Below are 19655 nucleotides of genomic sequence, written 5' to 3' on the forward strand. Positions count from 1 at the left end.
GAGCTACTCAACGGGTTTTAAAGTCCATGCTCGGAAATACACAAGTCCAGTCAATGCGATTACCAATTTTAAAATAGTGCGACAGCATAATGTGTCAGAATAAGAAAGCGATTTATTGTTTTGCTAGTCAGCTCTTCGAAAATTTAATCTATTCGAGTACCTAGATAAACTTACATAATCGTAACGCAAAGTAGTATATTTTGTTTTATTAAACTGAATTTTTTTTAAGGACCACTTTCATTACTAAGGCTCGAATGCAGACAGAGGCCCGTCAGTTGAACATCCCTGTGCTATTGTATGAGAAATGCGTGTGACATTTTTATAACTGCAAAAAAGATCTCCTAAAAAGCGGGCAGTTTAAAATCACGAATTAATACGGCAAGAAACTAAGGCGCAAGTGATCACGGTACCAAACGTTCAACCTCTTTTTAACTCTACAATGAAGTTATAGGATCTTTGCGGAATTATTTTGTACAGCAACACTTTTTACGGCATTTTTCCAACGGGCACATTACAAACAACTGCAAAAAATATGACGAGACATTAAAGAAAAGCACGAATGGATAATCTACATTTTAACTAGTCACTACTTTCCAAAGGCCGAATCAACATCACCCTCAATCGCTTCCTCCCGTGTTTAGGCATGACGTCACTACTCGGGTGCTTGAGAAACTGGCGGGAGGACAAGCGGGCGATTGGGAAAGCCTTAATCTCAGTCCCACGCTGCGGCGGCGCAATAAGAATGACGTAATCTCAATGTAAGCTGTTTCATTGAGCGTCGCGAAAGCGTGAACATCCATGGGAAGGGGGCTGATCAACCGGTTAGTTGTGTAAACGCAACTCGGGGAGATATAGTACTCAACGGTTGAAAACAATCGCAGCAATCTAATATTCGTGGGATATTACGGATAATGTATAGATTAAACAACAATACGCTTAGCAAATAAAATGTAACAATACTGCTGCCAGTTTGGTAGAACTGTATGACCAAACACAAGACAAAAAGCGGCGGAAAATTGCTGTTTCGGCCACAACTCGAGGAGATATAACACTCAACGGTTAAAAATAATCACAGCAATCCAATATTCGTGGGATTTTGCAAAAATGTATCGATTAAACAATAAAACGCATACCAATATCATGTAACAATACTGCTGCTAGTTTGGTAGAACTGTATGACCAAACACAAGACGAAAATTGGCGGAAAATTGCTGTTTTGGCCACATATTGCGCGCGAACTGATCTTCGCAAAACGGTAATAAAGAGCACCAAAGAAACCGAATACATTCGCGCCAGTGCGTCATAATGCCTTCGCGGTGTGCAAAACAAACCGAAATCGGGTGCTATTTCTCGAATCCAATACGCCCGACAGTCAGCGTCGTTGGATTAGCGGACAACAAAGCGTCGAGACGATGAGTTTCTCGTTTGGATTACGACCGGCGTACGCGTTCCAGACTGAGTCTGTATACTCATAATGGAGATACACTGATGCGTGGATTAGACTCAGTTTGCGGACGGCCGCTGTGTTATCTCGATTAAAAGCGACTAAAGATCAATTCGAGGAGGAAAGTCAGACGAAAGTATAGAGAAACAGCGTCTGGATTTAGGTATACTGATGAGTTGCATGGCAAAGGGCGGCTGCTCGGTTCGGTTCTAAGCTTTCAATTGTAACGAGAGTGTATATGCGGATAGTAATTTATCAAGAGCACCAGGCGTCCTTTAGGCTTGACTGGAATATTCAAGTCCTATAAGCCGCTGAACTGGAATATATTGACAGGAGTAGGTGTTACTTCAGTTGGGTTAAGGTGGAATAATTCCGTTTTAATCAAAAAACATTTGGAGCAATCAAGTGTGTATAAACTAAACAGACTGAGGCAAATCCTTACAATAGAGATAAGTGTTGTAATGACTTTAAGCAGTAACTTGAGTTGAGTGCACTTAAGTCATTGCTTAAGAATGATCCGCCTCGAGTCTTTCCGGCTAAATGATTTGACGTGACTTGAGTTGGTTTACTATAATGACTTAGACCAAAATTGTGATCAATTGTAAATGTCTTGATACTTTAGTTATTTTGCGAATGGCTTGTCTGGGACTACAGTAGTTTCAAAATTACTTGTTTACAACACTGGTAGAGTGTAACCCAAAATCTGCTCCATTCGCCAGTATTTATTTGAACTGGATTGCTCATTTTAAGCATATTCCCAAAGGAATCGGCGATGTAGACAGTATGGTAGTATATCACTATTGTAGGTGTCCGGTAATTTAGAAAGATTGTGATATGCGATATTAGGTCGCGTATGAGTAAAGCTACTTGTTTAATCAATAGCGAATGAGGCATTTCAATATCTATATATATATATATATATATATATACAGGATTTTATTATGTTATATATATATATAGGAAACTTTATTTTGCTTTTCTCTTCAGTTGTGAAATAATTTATACTGGGTCGAACAGTCTTGTTGATATATCCAAATTATCGGGTATCAGGTAACCGATTGGAATAAACAAGAGTCGAACATTCTAAAAGTCACTATATTTCAACATCAATGGACCTTAGACAACGGTGCTTAAAGTGCAATACGATAAGCCAAGTCGTGTCTCTAAGAGGTTTACAAAGTCAACTTAAGAGGGTCTACCTCTTCAAACCGTTGCCCGTGGTCAAAAAATATCACACAGAGGCACTACTGCGTATTTCGTGACCCCGGGTCATTGACCCGACATCTCGGGGCCAAGCTGGTTCGCAGAGCCGAGCATACGGCGATCCTAAGGAAAAGTGGTGGCGCCCACTTTAATTGCAAACGTTTAAAACGGCAGTAAAATTCGCACGCGCGCGAATGACACCGTATAGCTGCGTGCAAGGCAGGGTACTCCACTGATCACAGGCGTTTTAGCTTTAGTTTGTCGATAAACTTGCATCGTAACGCAGTTCAATCATCAAGGGCCTGAAGAAGCAGCACTTGGATGCGATTTCACCGCAGAAAATGAGGCTTAAAATAGGTTTTTGCAGCTCATTATCGAAGCTATTTCCTAGTTTTGCAAGTCATCGTAGAGGCAGGACTTTAACGTCTGGTTTACCCATATGGAATCTTCGGTTGACCGTTATTGCTTGTTCTCAAAACAATCAGAGATTTTCACGGCATCATTCACTTAGGAAAAGATCAAGTGACAATATACAGCTATACAGAGTTTTTAGGTATAGTTACCAAAGTTGCAAGCGTATTTTTTTTAACATGACAGGACTTAATATTTTGTGAATTGCTAAGGTTTCTAAAGTCTTTTCTAAATGACTTGGTCATAACGCTGGTTGATTGTCATTTTTTTTTTAATAATTTATTTTTTTATTTTTTTGCTTTTATTAAAAAAAAGATTTTGTCATAATCTATATGTTGAATTTAAACAAGATAACGGTGCCAAAACGCCTTGTATAAAAACATGACGCCACAAAAAGCGGAATAAACACACAGCCCATTTGGGTCTTATCTAGGTTTGCCACCTGCTAAAGCAGATACGCTAGGCCGTCACACAACAAAAAGGGCTTAAAGTGCGACTTTGAGCAAACCAAGCAAAGGCTCTTAACTTTGCACGGTTATAATTCGACGAGCGTAGGCAGACGGCTGAGCAAACAGTGGTCGCGATATTGCAACATTCGCCCTTTGTTGTCAAAACAAGGTCGTGGCGTTTCGACGGTTGTCTACCATTCGACTTAAACGAGCGGGGAAGAAGCACTTCGCGACGCTTAAAAACACCGGTTCACGCCCAATTTAAGTCCCCTAAATCGCCTTTGACGCAAAAGTGTCGCGACCCCAGGGGTGGTTTTTGAAGCAGGCTTCGGTCATGACAGTTTAGCGTATAGAGAAGACACGGCGTTACCCTAAACCGCATGAAGGTATCGTCGAGTCCCAGTGAAACGGTATACGCTCGGCAGGTGTTTACATGCGCACGCAAGAAGGCTACTAAGTAGGGGATGACAAGGGGTGTTATCCGCTTGCAAACTGCGTTATACAGTTTCGCTCTCGGCAGTTTTAAGTCCCGAGTAGTTTACGACGCTTTTATCTCGTGGTGGGTCACAGTACATGCAGGTCGAGTTACAAGAAAAACTCTGCGTTATAAGCATGTTGATTTCTTCTGCTGAAACTGTGAATATTGGAAATAACTACGGGACATAATTCTTGGAGGTGGTGGTAAGACGTAACAGGAATATCAACGCCCATAATGTTGAAAATGAATAGAGAGTTATTTCAAACGTTCAAATTATACTTACTTCTGTATGGGCTTTGATATTCTTATTACCAATTCGAATAACGTTTGTCAAATATTACTTTGGAACTTGGGTTGAATTGTGTTGCCTTATTTTTAAGTCAAATACGGATTGTTCGTCTGGTGAAAGTGAAGTCAAATTAATACGCCTAAGCGATTAAAGAGAAATATACTTTTGTTTCTGTTATGGCGACCGATAAGTCAATTTGTTGCTTGTTTTAAAAAATCTGAGCGTTTGTAACTGGGAAACGACGGAACTTTATAGAAAAGCAGGGGAACAAAAGGGTACTTTTTTACAAAAGGGAAGTACTTGATGCAGAAAACGCGATACACAAAGGAAAGCTTACAAAGGCGTCACGGCGGGTTGCATATTATTAGGTTTGAAAAACGACGTACAAAGTTACGAGGTTTATTACCTATCTTTCTATTTTCGGCAGTGAAGAAATGACCTTTCTGTATTGGAATCTTTACAACAACGCTATGCTAATCATTTACGGTGCTAGAAGAGTTTTTTCAAACCTTTATATTGCATATTAATATACAGTCTCTTTGTTAAAACGAATTGGCTCCGAATCGAAAGCTAAAAATCTTGTCTATTCAGCAACAAGAAGACCACACGCCTACCGCGGTTTGCGGGTTTGATTCAATTTGGCCTTGATCGTTTTAGGGGCATTGTTACTCGCGATAATTCGACGGCAATCGCGTCTCGTATGTATGGCGACCGATCGCGCTTCATCTGTCAAAGGAGGCGCCAGTCGAAAGGGTGGCCTGAGTTTGGTTACAATTGGCGAGATGGATTAAAAGATTCAAAAGTTTAATGAGAAAATTCATGACAGCGCTTGGAAATCCAATAGGGAAATGGACTTTTGGGGTCTAGAAATTACTCCTCGATTATTTTATTAGCTAATGGATGCGATAGACTCGGGGATCTTTGTTAATGAAAATTGAAATGTGCGTCTCTGGGAGGCTGCTGACACCAAAAATCCATTTGGAAATGGCCAATTAACCATGTAATGATGAAAAAGGGCTGCTAGGCATTTGACAGAGGTGATTACCCATACTGCTAAACCTAACTGGAATTCCTTGACGTCGTTATTTACGCAAAAGTGTGCGTTAATTCCAAACAAGCGATAAATAAGATAATCGTGCTCCGAAAACAACTGCTGTAAAACAGATGTTTCTACTGCGCAACACGTAAAAAAATGGTGATGTGAAACGTTATTAAACCACGCAGAAACGCGCCGTACGACTGAGACGCCCAGTGACTGGCATCTTCTGCCCCTTTATCGCGTGCTCTTTGCGCACTTGACATTCAACACCAGCTGTGCAGCCGGGCGCATCCAAAAAGCAGATCGAATGCCGACGGCGACACAGGCTCGATAAAGCATCGGTGGCTACGGCCTGTGACCCGGGGTGCCGTGGCGCCACGCCTTATAAAGCCTGGACGGTTTTTTCGACCCTAGACCTTGTCACGGAAGGGGCAATTTTGGGGCGCGATTTTGAAACACCGACGCATTCTCGGATTTGCTGAGGTGCGAAGCGCTGGCATTTGACAAGATTTTTGCGAGTATAGGCGATTTGCGTGCGGATTACTTCTGTCAAAACTTGGCGAATATGTCAGGAGCTTATTTAGCGTTTACGTTGAGATTATAACGACTATGGTGGGAATGATCATATAATTTAAATTATTGTATTTTGTGTCTCGTGTTGTTTAATTGTGATCGGCGTAAATCGTATTTTTATGTTGTCTTGAGCTATGGATTCATTTTTAACCAAACTGCACTTTGTCTTGCGGATAAACTTTGCTGTTTCGATAAAGTTTCTTGATCGCTTGATACGTTTACGTACACTAGTCTACCTCGTTAGGGTTGTGCATTAGAGTAATTGATTGGAGCTGTTTCCAGATGCAATTGATCATCGTAGGTGTTGGTGACGAAATGCCCATAACACGGATGCACCTCATTTGACCGGTTATTTTTTACAAAAAATGTTTAATAACAACTTTATATATCAGAAAGGTATTGCGCCTAATATAGCTATGTACAGTAACAGCCTTCTAGGCAAGATTAGAGTTTAATCAATCAAGGTACTGTTTGTAATAAATCATATAAATTTATAAAAGGCGGCAAGTATATTTAGAAGTAGGTTATTTGCAATTGGTGTGATGTGTATTATACGTAATGAAAATACCAAACATTGTAAAACACAAAATTGATCCCCATAAAAAAGATACTTTGTTTGTCCTTAAAAATTGAAAATTTTCTAAATAACAGTTTTTTTAAGAATTTTTGTAATATAGTAAAACCTGCGCTATTCCTTAAGCAAGGTAGCATTTTCTGGTCGCCATAGTACACAATACTGAAGTTGCAACTGCGAGTCGAAAGTAAACAAGCCAGACAATCGATGTTTGTTGCGTCACAGGTACAAGGTTCGTACCGTAGAACGACTTTCCAGACAAGCGTCCTTATATGTAAGTAACCGAAAGGCGCATGAATCATTGACCAACGAATTTGCTGGGAAGCAAATATAGCAGTATAGATTGGTCCAAGTGTGTAGGCTTGCTTCCTGCTGAAATGACAGCTCTTCCAAATATATCACAAGACCCTCGAGCATTGTGACGCAAGAATAGGCTCGTGGCAGAAGGCAGGCGGGCACATAATTCAGTCCCAAGCACTCGAGACCGTGTAGTTCGATTTCCTCATTCGTTCGTAATTTGCAGCTTAGCAGATGAGCTTATAATAACTTAAGTCAATAATAATAATAATATACAAGTGGATGCGTATTCAATTGGCAGTCAATTTACCAGCAACCACAATACAAAACTTACGAGTTGAACAAGTTCAGCCATCCTTTTGTTTACCTGTCTCACAGTCGACTAATGTGTTCGGCCTGTGTTGTATAAAGATAGACTATTCGGCCAGATTTCTATTTGTGTAAGGGGGAAATGATCCCTTGACCGAGGACACCGATGACTACTGGTAGGTACAAGTTTGCTTATCAGCTTAGCTTATCTACTTTGTGTGTGCTGTTCGCCCTTGCAGATTCGAGAATTTCCTGTTTGAAGACAAGGTGCAAATCTGTACACAGGTCGTTTCCTGTAGGTTTCGGATAAGGATGTCCTTAGAGAAAGGTTCAAGCGACATTTGTTTGCTTAGTGGAGAAACAGTTCTAGCGAAGTCGAATATAAAACAAATTATCCTCGAAAATGTTATTAAATCGAAGTTAGATCTTTCTATGTACGGTCTTGTACAAAGCTGAAGCAGATGTGGCGTAGGACTCGACCTGGTATCCTAGTTTGGGTGAAAAGTATTCAAGTTTAACCTAGGAATATCCGTGATGTTTACGAACAGAATTACATTGTACTAAACAAAAAAGTAAAATACAAAGCCTTTAGCTGGGAATTATTTATAGCGCACGTAACACCGAGCAAACGGATATTGCGTTAGAATTTGCTTAGCGTTACGCGTAGGATAAATCCATTACAGAGAAAAAGTAACGCTAGTAAAACGTTAACTTAGTTTTTTTACGCTTTCATAATCCAATAGCTTGCGATTTTCGTTAGCATAATATGGTTTGGTGGGGTACGTATTAGGACGTATAAGTCAGACTGATTTGTGAAATCACCGAACTGACAACGTCGTAAGCCTTACATTAGGTGAGGTAACAGCATAGCAAGGCAGCTACTGTAAATAAAACTCCAGTCAATTTGACCCCTTTGTGGATCGCACATTGTGTATTGTGTATATTTCCGCCAGCAAAAATCGTGCTTGACAGCTACAGCTATAGGAAGGGTAGGCTGCGGACATAACTTCATGACCTCGCCAAAAGAACAAACCCGCTATTATGACGTCACCAGACCGATTCACGTAGGACAGTCACGACGAACGTGAGGCGAGAACGAGTTTTTAAATTTTATGTAATTACAGAAAAATTCCTGGGCGAAATTATGTGTTGGTTGTCGTGAAAGAAAGGGTATGGAGTGCGCTCTTGTCTAGACTTAAACAGTAGGCGCGTGGGAATTAATGTGCGACCGGGTGGGCCCAGTAATACGGCAGCAATCCAGGCTAATATACAACCAGGTCGACGGGTGAACTTGTATATTGTGGCGAATATCGCTCTTTAAATCGATAGTGCTGATTAGGGTGTAGATTACACTGGGTATTATTTTTTAAATTGGTTGCAGTAAGAATGAAAATATTAAAGTGTTATATTGTAAACCGTAGACAGTTTATGCTGATATGCGTGTAGACTACACTGGGTATTATTTTCAAATAAATTGCATTCAGAACGAAAATGTCCAAGTGTTACCAGTTTATTGCCAAATATGTCAAACAAATTTGCTTTCCGAGAATAATTAATTTATGCTAACAACTATCTATGGCGAGATGATTGCACGACAAACATTCATCGTTATCTTCACAAATTTATTTGGGGGTGTGGTGTGTATTTACGGCTATATTTAGTGGGCACTTTCCACGCGAAAGAAAAAAAAAACGATGTGTGCGACCGTGCCTTATATTATGTCCAAGTGATTGGGTTACAGCAAGCCCCTAAACTCACACAAAGTCGCTTTACTAAGGCCGGAATTAGCGCGTAACGACCCCGTTGTTTAGTTAGCGCCAACCGATTCCACGCCGCCGTCAAAGTCGCCGTGACCTTGAACGCAACGGTGCGTGACGTATCGCTTTTTCCGACGCGACGATTGGCTGACGTAGCTAGGGCCTCCCTGGGGAAAAACAGACGCTAATATCCGCCCTCAGGAAATCGAATGCATGAGTGCTACAGCAGCGCGCTGGGTTCACCACGATCATCGTGCTTTGTCGCGAAAAAGAACTGAAGCTTGTGAACGCAATGCAACCCGAGATTGTAGTTTGAACACGCGCATTGTAAAACGCACATTCAATTCTTTCGCCAACCAAGCAAGCGTCGCGAACAAATAACTGCGGCGCAACCGATCAAAAGGTCGCTCGCCGACTGCTGATGTTGTTGTTCCATCTGGAGCACAGGCAAGCGATAAAGCTGCTTGTTGTGCAGCGATTGCGTTCGGGGTCGGTCAGTTTGCAAACTGCTGACGATAAGAGTTGAACGGGCCAGTACGGCTTGCGCCAATTTGTGAGCAAAGCGCTTTGCCTTCGCCGCGGTTCAGCGCTTTAAGTCGGCAAACTTGCAAGCAAACGCGGACGAAGCGATTGTAGCGTCGCTGGAGAAGGAAAGAACAGTAGGGGTGAATAAATGTCGCTGTACATTTCGAATTAATCACCAGTTAAACAAGGGCAGTGCATGAGGCTGTTTTGCAGCCTGCCTTTAGAAAAAAATAAATTAGTACAGCATTGCGAATTCGATTTACAGTTGCAGGGTCGTTTTAAGTCACGTATACTCCAATGGCGTGTATTTCCCGTTGAGTGGCACTATATTCGTTCGTGACGTTGTTAAGCAGCGACCAAAAGTTGGAACGGGCCCGGAATAAGTGTGCTTAAGACCCCGAAATGCGTAGTCATTTGCCATTTGCTCAACAACGAACTGGCGCAGGCGAGAAACAAACGTTTCAACGACGACCCGAACAACTAGTCACCCGTCGGCCGCCTTCTGATTCCATTGCTACTTCAAAAGGCCCTGGAAGCGTTAATTAACATTATTTCGTTTTGGCAGAGCTCGTTAACCAGCAGCTGGAGCTGAGAGACAGACACGATTTGTAGGCGTCAGAGCGACGGGTTTGGGCTAGTCGCTTATTGGATGCGGTAGCGGTCGCAATGTGTTGCTTTGATGTCGCCTGCCTAGTTTCGTGACATGGGGTTAGGGAGTTCAGTGGGAAAACATTAAGCTCAAGATAGATTTATGTCGCTTAGATTGCAGTATCAGTAAGTGTTAGCATTTGAAAGCAGGATGCAATAAATTTATTAAACAGGAAAGCGGGTTTTTGTCAGGAAAATGAAAGTAACTGATGTCGGGTGAAATATCAACAAATACATTGTTATAATGTTTGTTATATTTCACCATGACTTTGTGCACCAAATTAAAACTACTTTAATGTGCACTAAAAAGTCTTAAAATATTTAGTTTCAATTTATATATTTTGTGAAGTCTATGGTAAAGGAGAAAATTCTTCGCGTGTTATTATTGCATGAGGCTGCTGTAATATACTGTACGCTCAAGTTATTGCTATAACGGCGATCGTCGGAGATTGCTAAATATTTTATCATGAAAACTTGTGGCTCACTCACATAACCAGGTTGACCTGTCAGCCGCGAATTGTTTTAATCGAGATTAGCGCGAACCGCGACCAGACAGAAAACAAACATTTTTCTCGCGGCTCGGCCCGCAGTCGCCCGTTTTAGCACGTAGCGCAAACTAGGGAACCTCAGCGCACGGGAAGTGTCTGGTATTTTAAAGCTTTTTCTTAAAATCCACGCTTATAAGCGTATGCGAAAAACAAACACTACGAAGCTGTGATTCATAAACCTGATACACTCATCGTTCGCGTGGCAGAGTCAGCTGGAGGCTGATTATTACGCAATAGTAGAGGTAAGCCGACGAACTTACTCAAATCAAAACAAGTGTGCCCGCCTACCGAAAGTCCGCACTGTAAATCAAGGTACAGAAAACAGTTTAAATCCGAACCGCAGCGGTTTGTAACACAGAGCTGTTTGTGACGTAACAGCAGCAGCAGTTCGATAATGATTTCGAATCAAAACAGACAAGCCCGCACAGCCCTTAATCCCATTGGAGGTCTATTAGGGTTTGTAGTTTAATGTCGACAAATCGACAAGGGTAGAAAACTGAAAAGAAAGCCGCTTGTGACGTAACAGCAGCGTCTGTTGGACAACTTAATTTAAAATAACCTTGTACCAGATAAACAGGCATTTCCCCTTGCTACCAAGCGGTTTAGGGCGCGATGTGATGGATGGGAAGTTTAAATTTAAACGACGCCGCAACACGTGTCAGTAAATAAAGATAAACGGCGACGGAATTCGTGTGAAGCAAGTGACGGACAGGGTTAGCGGAGGCGAGCAATTTCAAAAGATGCAGGAACAAGGCCTTGCCTCGCGCAGTTCTGCCCACAGGGCGCAGCAAACGCAGCGAAACGGGCATGTTTATAACTTTACGGGCGCGCGCGGGCTATTATGCCATGCATAATGCATAGCCACCGAGTCGCTCGGGTTTCTTTTCAATTAACGCACCTTCCGCGCGTTTTTTCGGTCGAGCCAAATTAAAAGCGGGAACGTTAACGCTTGTAACGTGCCCAGCTAGCTGTTTTGCGAACACAGGTAACATCATGGTAATCCGGTCTTATTGATGGAATACAAATTTTATCGAGGTAAGATGTAAATTGTTATAGACACGAGACACAAATGTACAGAGATATAGTGAAAGGTGAAATCTACTGTTTGCAAGTGTTTGCTTTTCTAGTAACAAATAACATTTTGGTTAGGGTAGTTTATCTTTGTTGCATTTCAAATATATGTAGAAGGCAAACTACTTGAAATCTTTATTAGGAAAGGGTATAATTTAGACTGGATTTTGAATAGCAGGTTCGGTTCGCATTGTCTCGGAATTTCAAAGGTCCATAAATAATGTAAACTATAGTTAGCAGACTGAAAACGGTAGCACCCACACAATAGTTCTCTGAAATGTCACTTACATTACGACAACGACTGACCGCCTGAAAGGTAGACATACGAAAACATTTGCATAAAGTTTGAAGAGGTGCCCGTTATTAAACAACGTAAAGGTGGTCGTGCGATGTGTCAGGGCATTTCTAGGGACTATATATAAGCAATAAAGATTACATCAAAGCATTTAAAGTGGTCTGAACCGGAATGGCAATTCGTGCGTCTGTTACAAATGATGCTTTATTTATAGTCAAAAGGTTGTTTTACACGACGAACAAGACCTAATTACCGCCAACTGTGTGTAACACAAAACTCTAAAAATGAGGACGGCGTTCTAATACTGTTTGCTTGTAATTAGTACTAGAGGCAGTGGTGATAGTAAGTCGAAAATGGTCCGGAACGGCGTTATAGTAAAATAATTACCGCAAGTACACCGTGACAGTGAAAAGTTTTTTTACGACAAGTTTAATTATTTTGGAGTCAATTGATTCGTCGCAACCTCCTGGAATATAATGAGACTAGGAATTCAGTAGCATATTTGCTCAAATTGTCGTGCGTTTCGGTAAGTCACATTACTATCATCGTTCCTGTAAGAAAAACTTTAACCGTTCCGGTAAGCAAATTAATCTACTTTCACCTATGACTAAAGGTGTTATGACAGCTTTTAGTAGGAGGCTGCACTGATAGATTTCTACCAGCGTACCCATCAGTTCCGTATGAAACGCATTAACGACTATTGTATTCAGCGTTTAGAAGGCCCATCAATACAAATCGCTATCTCGTAAAACTTTAAAAGCGGAAGGCTTTAAACGCGTACATTAAGCGGGGTGGTATTTTGGCGCACAAGAGGAAACCCGGTCTAGCTGGAGCGGCGACGAAATTTTTCGCACCCAGTCACACAGCGGCTTAGAGGAGAAAAGTGCCTAGATTAGCTGCGCTAGGCAGGGGAAAATGAAACCCTCGACAAAACAGAATGGGCCTCTTGTGCCTTATTTGGTCGGGCGTTGTTTACTTCGGCACGTAACGGCTTGGCGCACACAACGGCGAAAATGAATCTACCGATTGTGGTCGATTAGCCTGTGGCGATGATAAATTGCTTGAGGTCGCGCAAACTTGGAAAGGCCTGAAAATAGGGTTGGGAAATACTTCACTACATGCTGCTGAGTGCTCGGCTTCAATATTGAAGGGTCTTCAAAGAGTAGGAGAAATAGGTGCCTTTTGACAAAATATGTGGCAGTTTCGTAAGCACTTTTTTGCAGAGTTTCCGCAAAATATTAGTGGAGTTTAATTTAGCAAATAATCTCCTTGGTAAGTTGTGCGTTGAGAACTGTTTGTAAAATGCAATACTACTTGCTTATAGACAGTAGGATTACAAGCGTTGAATTCCTCGGGGAATAAACTTTACGACCATCTTCAAAACGTTAAGAGATGTTTAAAGTACGCAATGGACAGCCTGTCGCTTCTAAAGTAAATACGTTTTCCCATAAAGTTTAACTCCTAGACATAGAATGACCTGAGATGTTAGAGAAGGATAGCTAAACATTTAAATATAATTTAGAAAAATGCCCTGATGTCCCATTTGCTATGAGTCGATGTAAAATTGAGTAACATTGCGTGAAATAAAATAGCATGTTACCCATTTTGTCATTGGAATTAAAATTCTTTTTGACACAGTAGTTTTCTTTTCGGCTGGGTTTCGTACTTCAGTAAAGTAATGCCTATCGAAGTCCCAATGCCACATTAAAGGGCCATGGAAGGACGTGGCAAAGCACCGGTTACCCAAAGTCCCAATTTGCATTGGGCACCACGCGCGAGAGGAGACAAAACACTCCCTCAAGCTTCCCAAGCTATAGTTGGCGGCGATCGCGGGAATTTCTCGAGCGCACCGAGTGATCAGCCTAAAAGCGTTAACCGAGGCGACTATTTCGCCAGGAAAAAACGGGACTCCGAGGCACGACCGGGTGAAAAGAAGTCCGCCGAAATAACGACTTAACGCCTCGTCGATAAAGCAGCGGCGCGAGAGCCAAAAAACGCGATAGAGCCATCGTTGTAATAAGAAGGCTCGCGGCTGGGCGGACGAATTTGGCCGCTTGGAGAGCACAATGAGCAGCACGGCCGCTATTTATTGGCCTGTCAACAAAGAGAGCGAGAGAGCGGCCTTTTTTCTCGGCGTAACAATGCAAAAAGGCTGTATCGCGGCCCGCGGCCCGTAGAGACGCCATTCGCGACGGAACAGGCCAGAGTCAGGGTGTTGGATCTCTTTCTCTCTCGCGCGCGCGTTTGATATCGATTGTTGTTGTTCTTGGTCGTGTGTGTGACGTATAGAGTTGCGCCAGCTAATTTTACGACCAGTCAACTGCCGTCGGCCAAGTTGTTGTTGCTGCTGTTTGTCAGGACATTATAGCAGAACGTTTTGCGCAATAAAGCGACAGAGATTGTTGGGTTCGTGACAGCAGTTCTGAGTACAGTACGGCAAATTGCCATAGAAGGAAAATCGTTACGAGTTTTGCGTTTTTCTCTGTTGAATAAATAGCAACCGTAAAGCGATATTCAATTCAACGCGTTTGCTCTATTGCAGATTCACCGTAGCTTATTTACAATTGAAAACACATTTGGACTGTCAACTCCATCGTCCATCCATTCAAGCCTTCAAGCGACGCAAGCGCTGCGCTGAATAGCAAGTGGATTTAAATCGCCCACGACAGGAAATCAACACGCGCAAGGCAAAAATACACCAGCAGCAGCATCACCAGCCTACACTAAAAAGAGAATCGCAGGAGAAACCAAGCAGCTCTCTCCCTACCCACCTACAGCTTCAGCAGGCTTCCGATTTTCGCACCCGGGCACTTTCACACAAGGCGAACAAGCTGGCTGGCACGTTGTTCGCGCTCACTAAGGGATCCTCTCATCGCTCCAGCAAGAAAGGCCACAGCAGCAGCAGCAGCAGCAGCCAGCAGTACATCATGCCGGCCAAGGCGCCCATCTACCTGAAGGCAGGCGGCGGCAAGGGCGGCAACGGAAACGGCAAGGGCGGGAAGAAGCTTCGCGAGCTGCTGTCGACCGACATGATCTCCCCACCGCTGGGCGACTTCAGGCATATGGCGCACGTCGGCCGCGGCGGCGCCGGCGACATGTTCGGCGACACTAACTTCTTGCAGGTTGGTGAGATCCCTGTTTGTCCAATAGCGCTTTAGTTTTTGTGTATTCCAAGGTGGCAGTTTAGTCTTTGCCCAGGGCGTTGTGTATTGGTTAAGAGAAAGAGTTAAGATCTCATGATCGGATTAGACTTTGCAACTTCAAAATTATCTATAGAGTTCTTCATTAATATCTTAAAACGCGACCGGAGAAAATGTGGCTTACATTTTTCTAGCGTCTTGTGTTTATAGATAAGATGTAAAGATCAGGCATATTCGAAAAGTTGAGTGCATTTTTTCCAAGTAGTAACTCAGGAAAGGCTAAAATTCTTTTTTTTTCTCGCGTTAACTATGTCAAATCTAAAAGTCGTAAATTAAAGACTGGTTCAAACAATAGGTAGCAAATTGTTTTGCAGCAATAACTCGACAATACTCGCCCTACCTTGCGCCAGCTGTCTGATTTCGCAGATTGAAATCAGGCTGCCTAGTAACTTGTATTCATTTCTAACCGTCGCTCCTGTTTTGTTTTTAGCAAAAACTAGCGATTGCCTCGTCGGACGTTACCCACAGCAGTGACAACGTTCCTAAGGTGGTGGCCGAGGGCCTTGCTACTATGCGAAGAAACGGCAGCTTTGGCAAGAAGGGATCGAAAAAGCAACGAAATCTGAGGTAGGTCAACTTTCTGGGACTTGGAAACGCGTATATCCGTTTGAAACCTTGGTTAGGTTTGCAATACACAGTAAATACAAACACTCCGGGAATTTAAAATGCGGAGTAGCCCCGTGATAAACATAACCAAGCACGGACTTGTAAGTCGAAGTTTCTGTCCAAGATTGAAATGGGCATACTTCGGTTTTGCTTAGCATGGTGCTTTGAGAACATGAAACTCTTGATTGGGTTTTTTTCTCTTGGTCTGCCGCATACCGCAATGGTACAGAACACTAGGTCATCGTTAAAGAACGCAGCTACGTAATCATGGGCCATAAACCGCTATTGTATCGTGGTGTGACTGTCAAAAACAGTAAGCCGCCAAGGCACTTGTCGCGGCGGCCCTATCGAGCTGTCGTGACCAGTCACAAAGGAATGCTACCCTTTTCGCTCACGGGCCCTCGACGGCTTTAATTGCACCCGTTTAAAAGACAGGGTTGGTGGCGAACTTTCGTGTCTCGTTGTACGTGGCGCTGGACTTGATGGGCAGCTATTGTTGCTGGCCCGTCAAACGGTGACCGCACCTGTTGTTATTGAGGTCAGCCGTAGTGAGTGACCGGATAGTAAACAACGCACGCTGTTTCTCTGTTTGCTGACGATCTTGCTGCTAGATTCCTTTATGGCTATATTCGTAATTTCTCACTACAAAAATGTCTTTGAATCAGAAAACTAGGTCATTACAGCTTCGTAGTAGAATCATTAAATAGCAGGGCTCTTTTAATCATATTGTTTTTTGTAAATTAATCACCCATTGTAAATTAATCACTATATGACAATACGAGATCACTGGATTTTGCTATTAAACCCACCAACTTGAAATGTTATCAAACCAAGTGTAGGACTTAGAGAAGCACAATTCTGCAATTAGTCAAAAAGCGCCGACGAGTAATTAAACTAATTGTTTTCCCAGCAGCACTCCGGACGAAAACACGATCAAGTCGGACGTGAAATCACTCTCGGCTCAATCCTACGACGGCTGCGGTCCCATGGAGTCTCCCATCCTCCAGAGCGCATTTTCTCTTCCGCTGATCCCACAGCAGCAACAACAACAGAGCGACTCCTCCACTCCCTCTTCTCCGACCGGTAAGAGCAAGAAGAGAACAAAGAGGACGAAGAAAACGGTCAACAACAACTCCATCGCCAACGGGCAAACGCACAGCGAGGAGCGTCTTCCTATAACCTCCACTCCGAATCCGGTGAACGTAGACGGACCTCCCAAGCCGAGGAGGATCATGGATCAGGAGCCGGATCGCCTTGGCAACGGTTTGCATGGCAAGGGCATGCCGAAAGACAAGCACAGTCCGTTGCGGCGTTCCTCCGACGTGTACACCGCCAAACCCGACGGCGTGATCCCGGCATCCTACAGTGACACTACATCACTAGACGAGGGCTGGTCGCTCGACCTTGACCTCGGTACGTCACTAATGGATGACGTCATTGGCGTGATGGACAAGATCGAGTTGTAGGGCGCCAACCGTCGCTTGAAATCCTGAGATGTGGAGCGATTTGGCGCTGGCCGCGACATCGGCCCTGAGTGCGCGGCCTTGCCGGAAAAACGTGCGTGAAACGCCGCGGAGGGATTAGACGCGTGGCAGGGTCGCGCCTTCGACGCTGCCGCTGCTGCTGGAAACTTTAACCTTTTTCTTATTTATACAATTGAGCCTCTTTTCTTTTGCGCCGTTTTCTCTCGCCCGACTAATCTAAAATGCGATTTCGTCTCCACTTAAATCAGTGGTTCTCAACTTTTCATGGCTTGCGGCACCCATAAGAATTAATAAATAGATTGCGGCACCCCTAATATATTTTTCCTAGGTAATTTACTAGAATGTCACAATAAACGGAGCTGGAACAACACACATCAACTCTACACTATATATAGGAAGTTATAATTGGATTTATTTCATTCTAATCTTACATTAAAAGTTTCAAGACTTAAGCAAAAATCAGATTTTTAACATTTTTCAAATTACTCTCGGCACCCTTAAGCACTACAAATGGCATCCAGGGTGCCGCGGCACCCCGGTTGAGAACCACTGCCTTAAATTAATCCCCCGACCGGTTGCAAAATCGTACAAACAAACACAGATTTCGGCATCCCTGAAAACCTTGTAGATACAAAAGCGGACGATCGTGGTCTCTTTCTTCGTTTCATCGTGATTTCTTTCGGCGATTTTTGTTTCTCATTTCTTTTTATCGCTTTTTCGCCAACCGAAGTTTACAGAAAGATTGTTGTTTTCTTTTGGCGTGAGTATTGTGCGCGAAAAATAACGCCATTGTCTATTTCGTTTTCGCGTTTACGTCAGAATAAAACCGTCACAGTAACTTGTATAGTTGAGTGCTTTTTGAGTGCCGCGGAATTAGGTCAACAATTGGATTTAACTTCGGAAATAAAAAGTGGCAGGCACAAAAGTCAAATTGTTGGTGTTTTATCATGTGACGTCATTACATATTGAAGGCACAGTAAGATGACGGTTTGGCTCAGAGCTGCAATTTAGCACTTTGTGCATTTCGTGCCGTACGAGAAACGTACAATTTACCTTGGTAATGGTAAATATTGGTTGCAGTAATCCAAAAACCCAGGCAAAAACAATCAACGGCCGACAGAATGTTCACTTAAAACTACAAACACTGGACACTCGGTGATTAAGTTGATCATATTTTAACGACCGATTTACACATTCCCTATCCTTTAAAACACTACTGGATAGTACAGTAAACAAATCGCTGATCAGTTTAGAATCGTTTTTATTTATATAAAAAATCGTCTATTGCACGCTACAGCAGAAATCCACAAGTCTCAAATCTCTTACAAACAATTTAAGCTTTAAAATTGATTAGTGGTAAATGCAGCCCCTGTAACGGAAATCATGGCAGATTGCGAGGCAACGCAAATGGTCAGCCACTGTAACCCCCTGTTAAGACTTTTTATACTAAAAATCGGCTTATCATCGTTGGCTGCTGCTTCGCATGCAACCTCGTCCAAAAAGCTGGAGGGTCAGAAGTCTGTTTGCGGACGGTCACCCAAGCGAGACCGACCCGATAAGTGCGACGCGCATGACTGCACTTGGGTCCCGGGCTCGGGACACTTTTTGTCAGCAATCGGGGGTAAGCCGTGGACCGAAATGTGCGTGCAAGTATCTAACTCTTTCGTCTCTTGATTTTGCACGGCCTGTTGGTCTTCCGGACAAAACTACCGTTCGTAAGGCTAACTTGCGCGACCGTTAGGCGGTGAACGGAAATTTCATCTTGGGATTTTGATTGATGAGTTTTCGACAGAGACAGTTAACGCGGTGCAACGAGAGTCAAGTGAAATTGTACTTCTCTGATTTGCTTTTGAAATTAGTTTGCCGATGGCAACACTTTAATTTAAAGCAATACGGCAAAACAATTTCACGAAATTTCACGTCCTGAACTTGGTTTAATAAAATCACAGGTCTCTTTTGGAAATATAAAATTACCACACAGGCCATGTAAAAGTGGAGATGTAGTAGTTGTACGTATTAGTTACTTTGGTATGGGCTTACATCGGAATTCACATGTTTATACCATATTGACGAAATCTATAAAGCATGTGAATGGGAATTTACATGCTTTATATCATATTTGAGGAAAGTCACAAAGGCTAACGTGCTTTATCTTACTTTAAATACCACTCGTTTAGGGCAGGGTTTCCTAACCTGTGGGCTAATAATTTCATGAGTAATTTTTACAATTTATTGCGTAATTTTTACGAAAAAAATTATAATTGTTAACATTTATATTTTGTATTAAAATGCGAAATATAAGGTCGTTCGAGTTATGTTGATGCATTAGTTGAAAATAGCTTTAAAATTAAAAAACAATTGTATAGAAATCAATTTACGTTTTCATAATCAAGGTTGTTTATACCTATACTAAAAGGGTTACTATCTTGAAGCCTAAACATATTGAACAAGCGGC

At 42.6% G+C, this 19655-nt stretch overlaps 2 protein-coding genes across 3 annotated transcripts in view; one reads left to right on the forward strand and one right to left on the reverse strand.

Annotated features, from left to right (window-relative positions):
• The window catches only part of LOC146139527 (dnaJ homolog subfamily C member 17-like), a 75949-nt gene that overhangs the window by 17506 nt on the left and 38788 nt on the right, over positions 1-19655 (reverse strand). The gene's annotated exons all lie outside the window — the stretch shown is intronic.
• Positions 14103-18101, forward strand: LOC146139528 (uncharacterized). 2 transcript variants are annotated; one of them, XM_083391250.1, is made up of 3 exons: positions 14103-15032; positions 15541-15677; positions 16630-18101. In XM_083391250.1, the coding sequence occupies exons 1-3, from the start codon at positions 14838-14840 to the stop codon at positions 17180-17182; spliced, it is 885 nt and encodes a 294-aa protein (XP_083247376.1). In that variant the 5' UTR covers positions 14103-14837; the 3' UTR covers positions 17183-18101. The 2 variants fall into 2 exon arrangements, with proteins under 2 accessions (XP_083247376.1, XP_083247375.1); XM_083391249.1 differs by having other exon boundaries at positions 16627-18100.

Source organism: Ascidiella aspersa, chromosome 6, assembly GCF_963924565.1.
Source record: "Ascidiella aspersa chromosome 6, kaAscAspe10.2, whole genome shotgun sequence".
Classification (NCBI taxonomy): Eukaryota; Metazoa; Chordata; class Ascidiacea; order Phlebobranchia; family Ascidiidae; genus Ascidiella; species Ascidiella aspersa.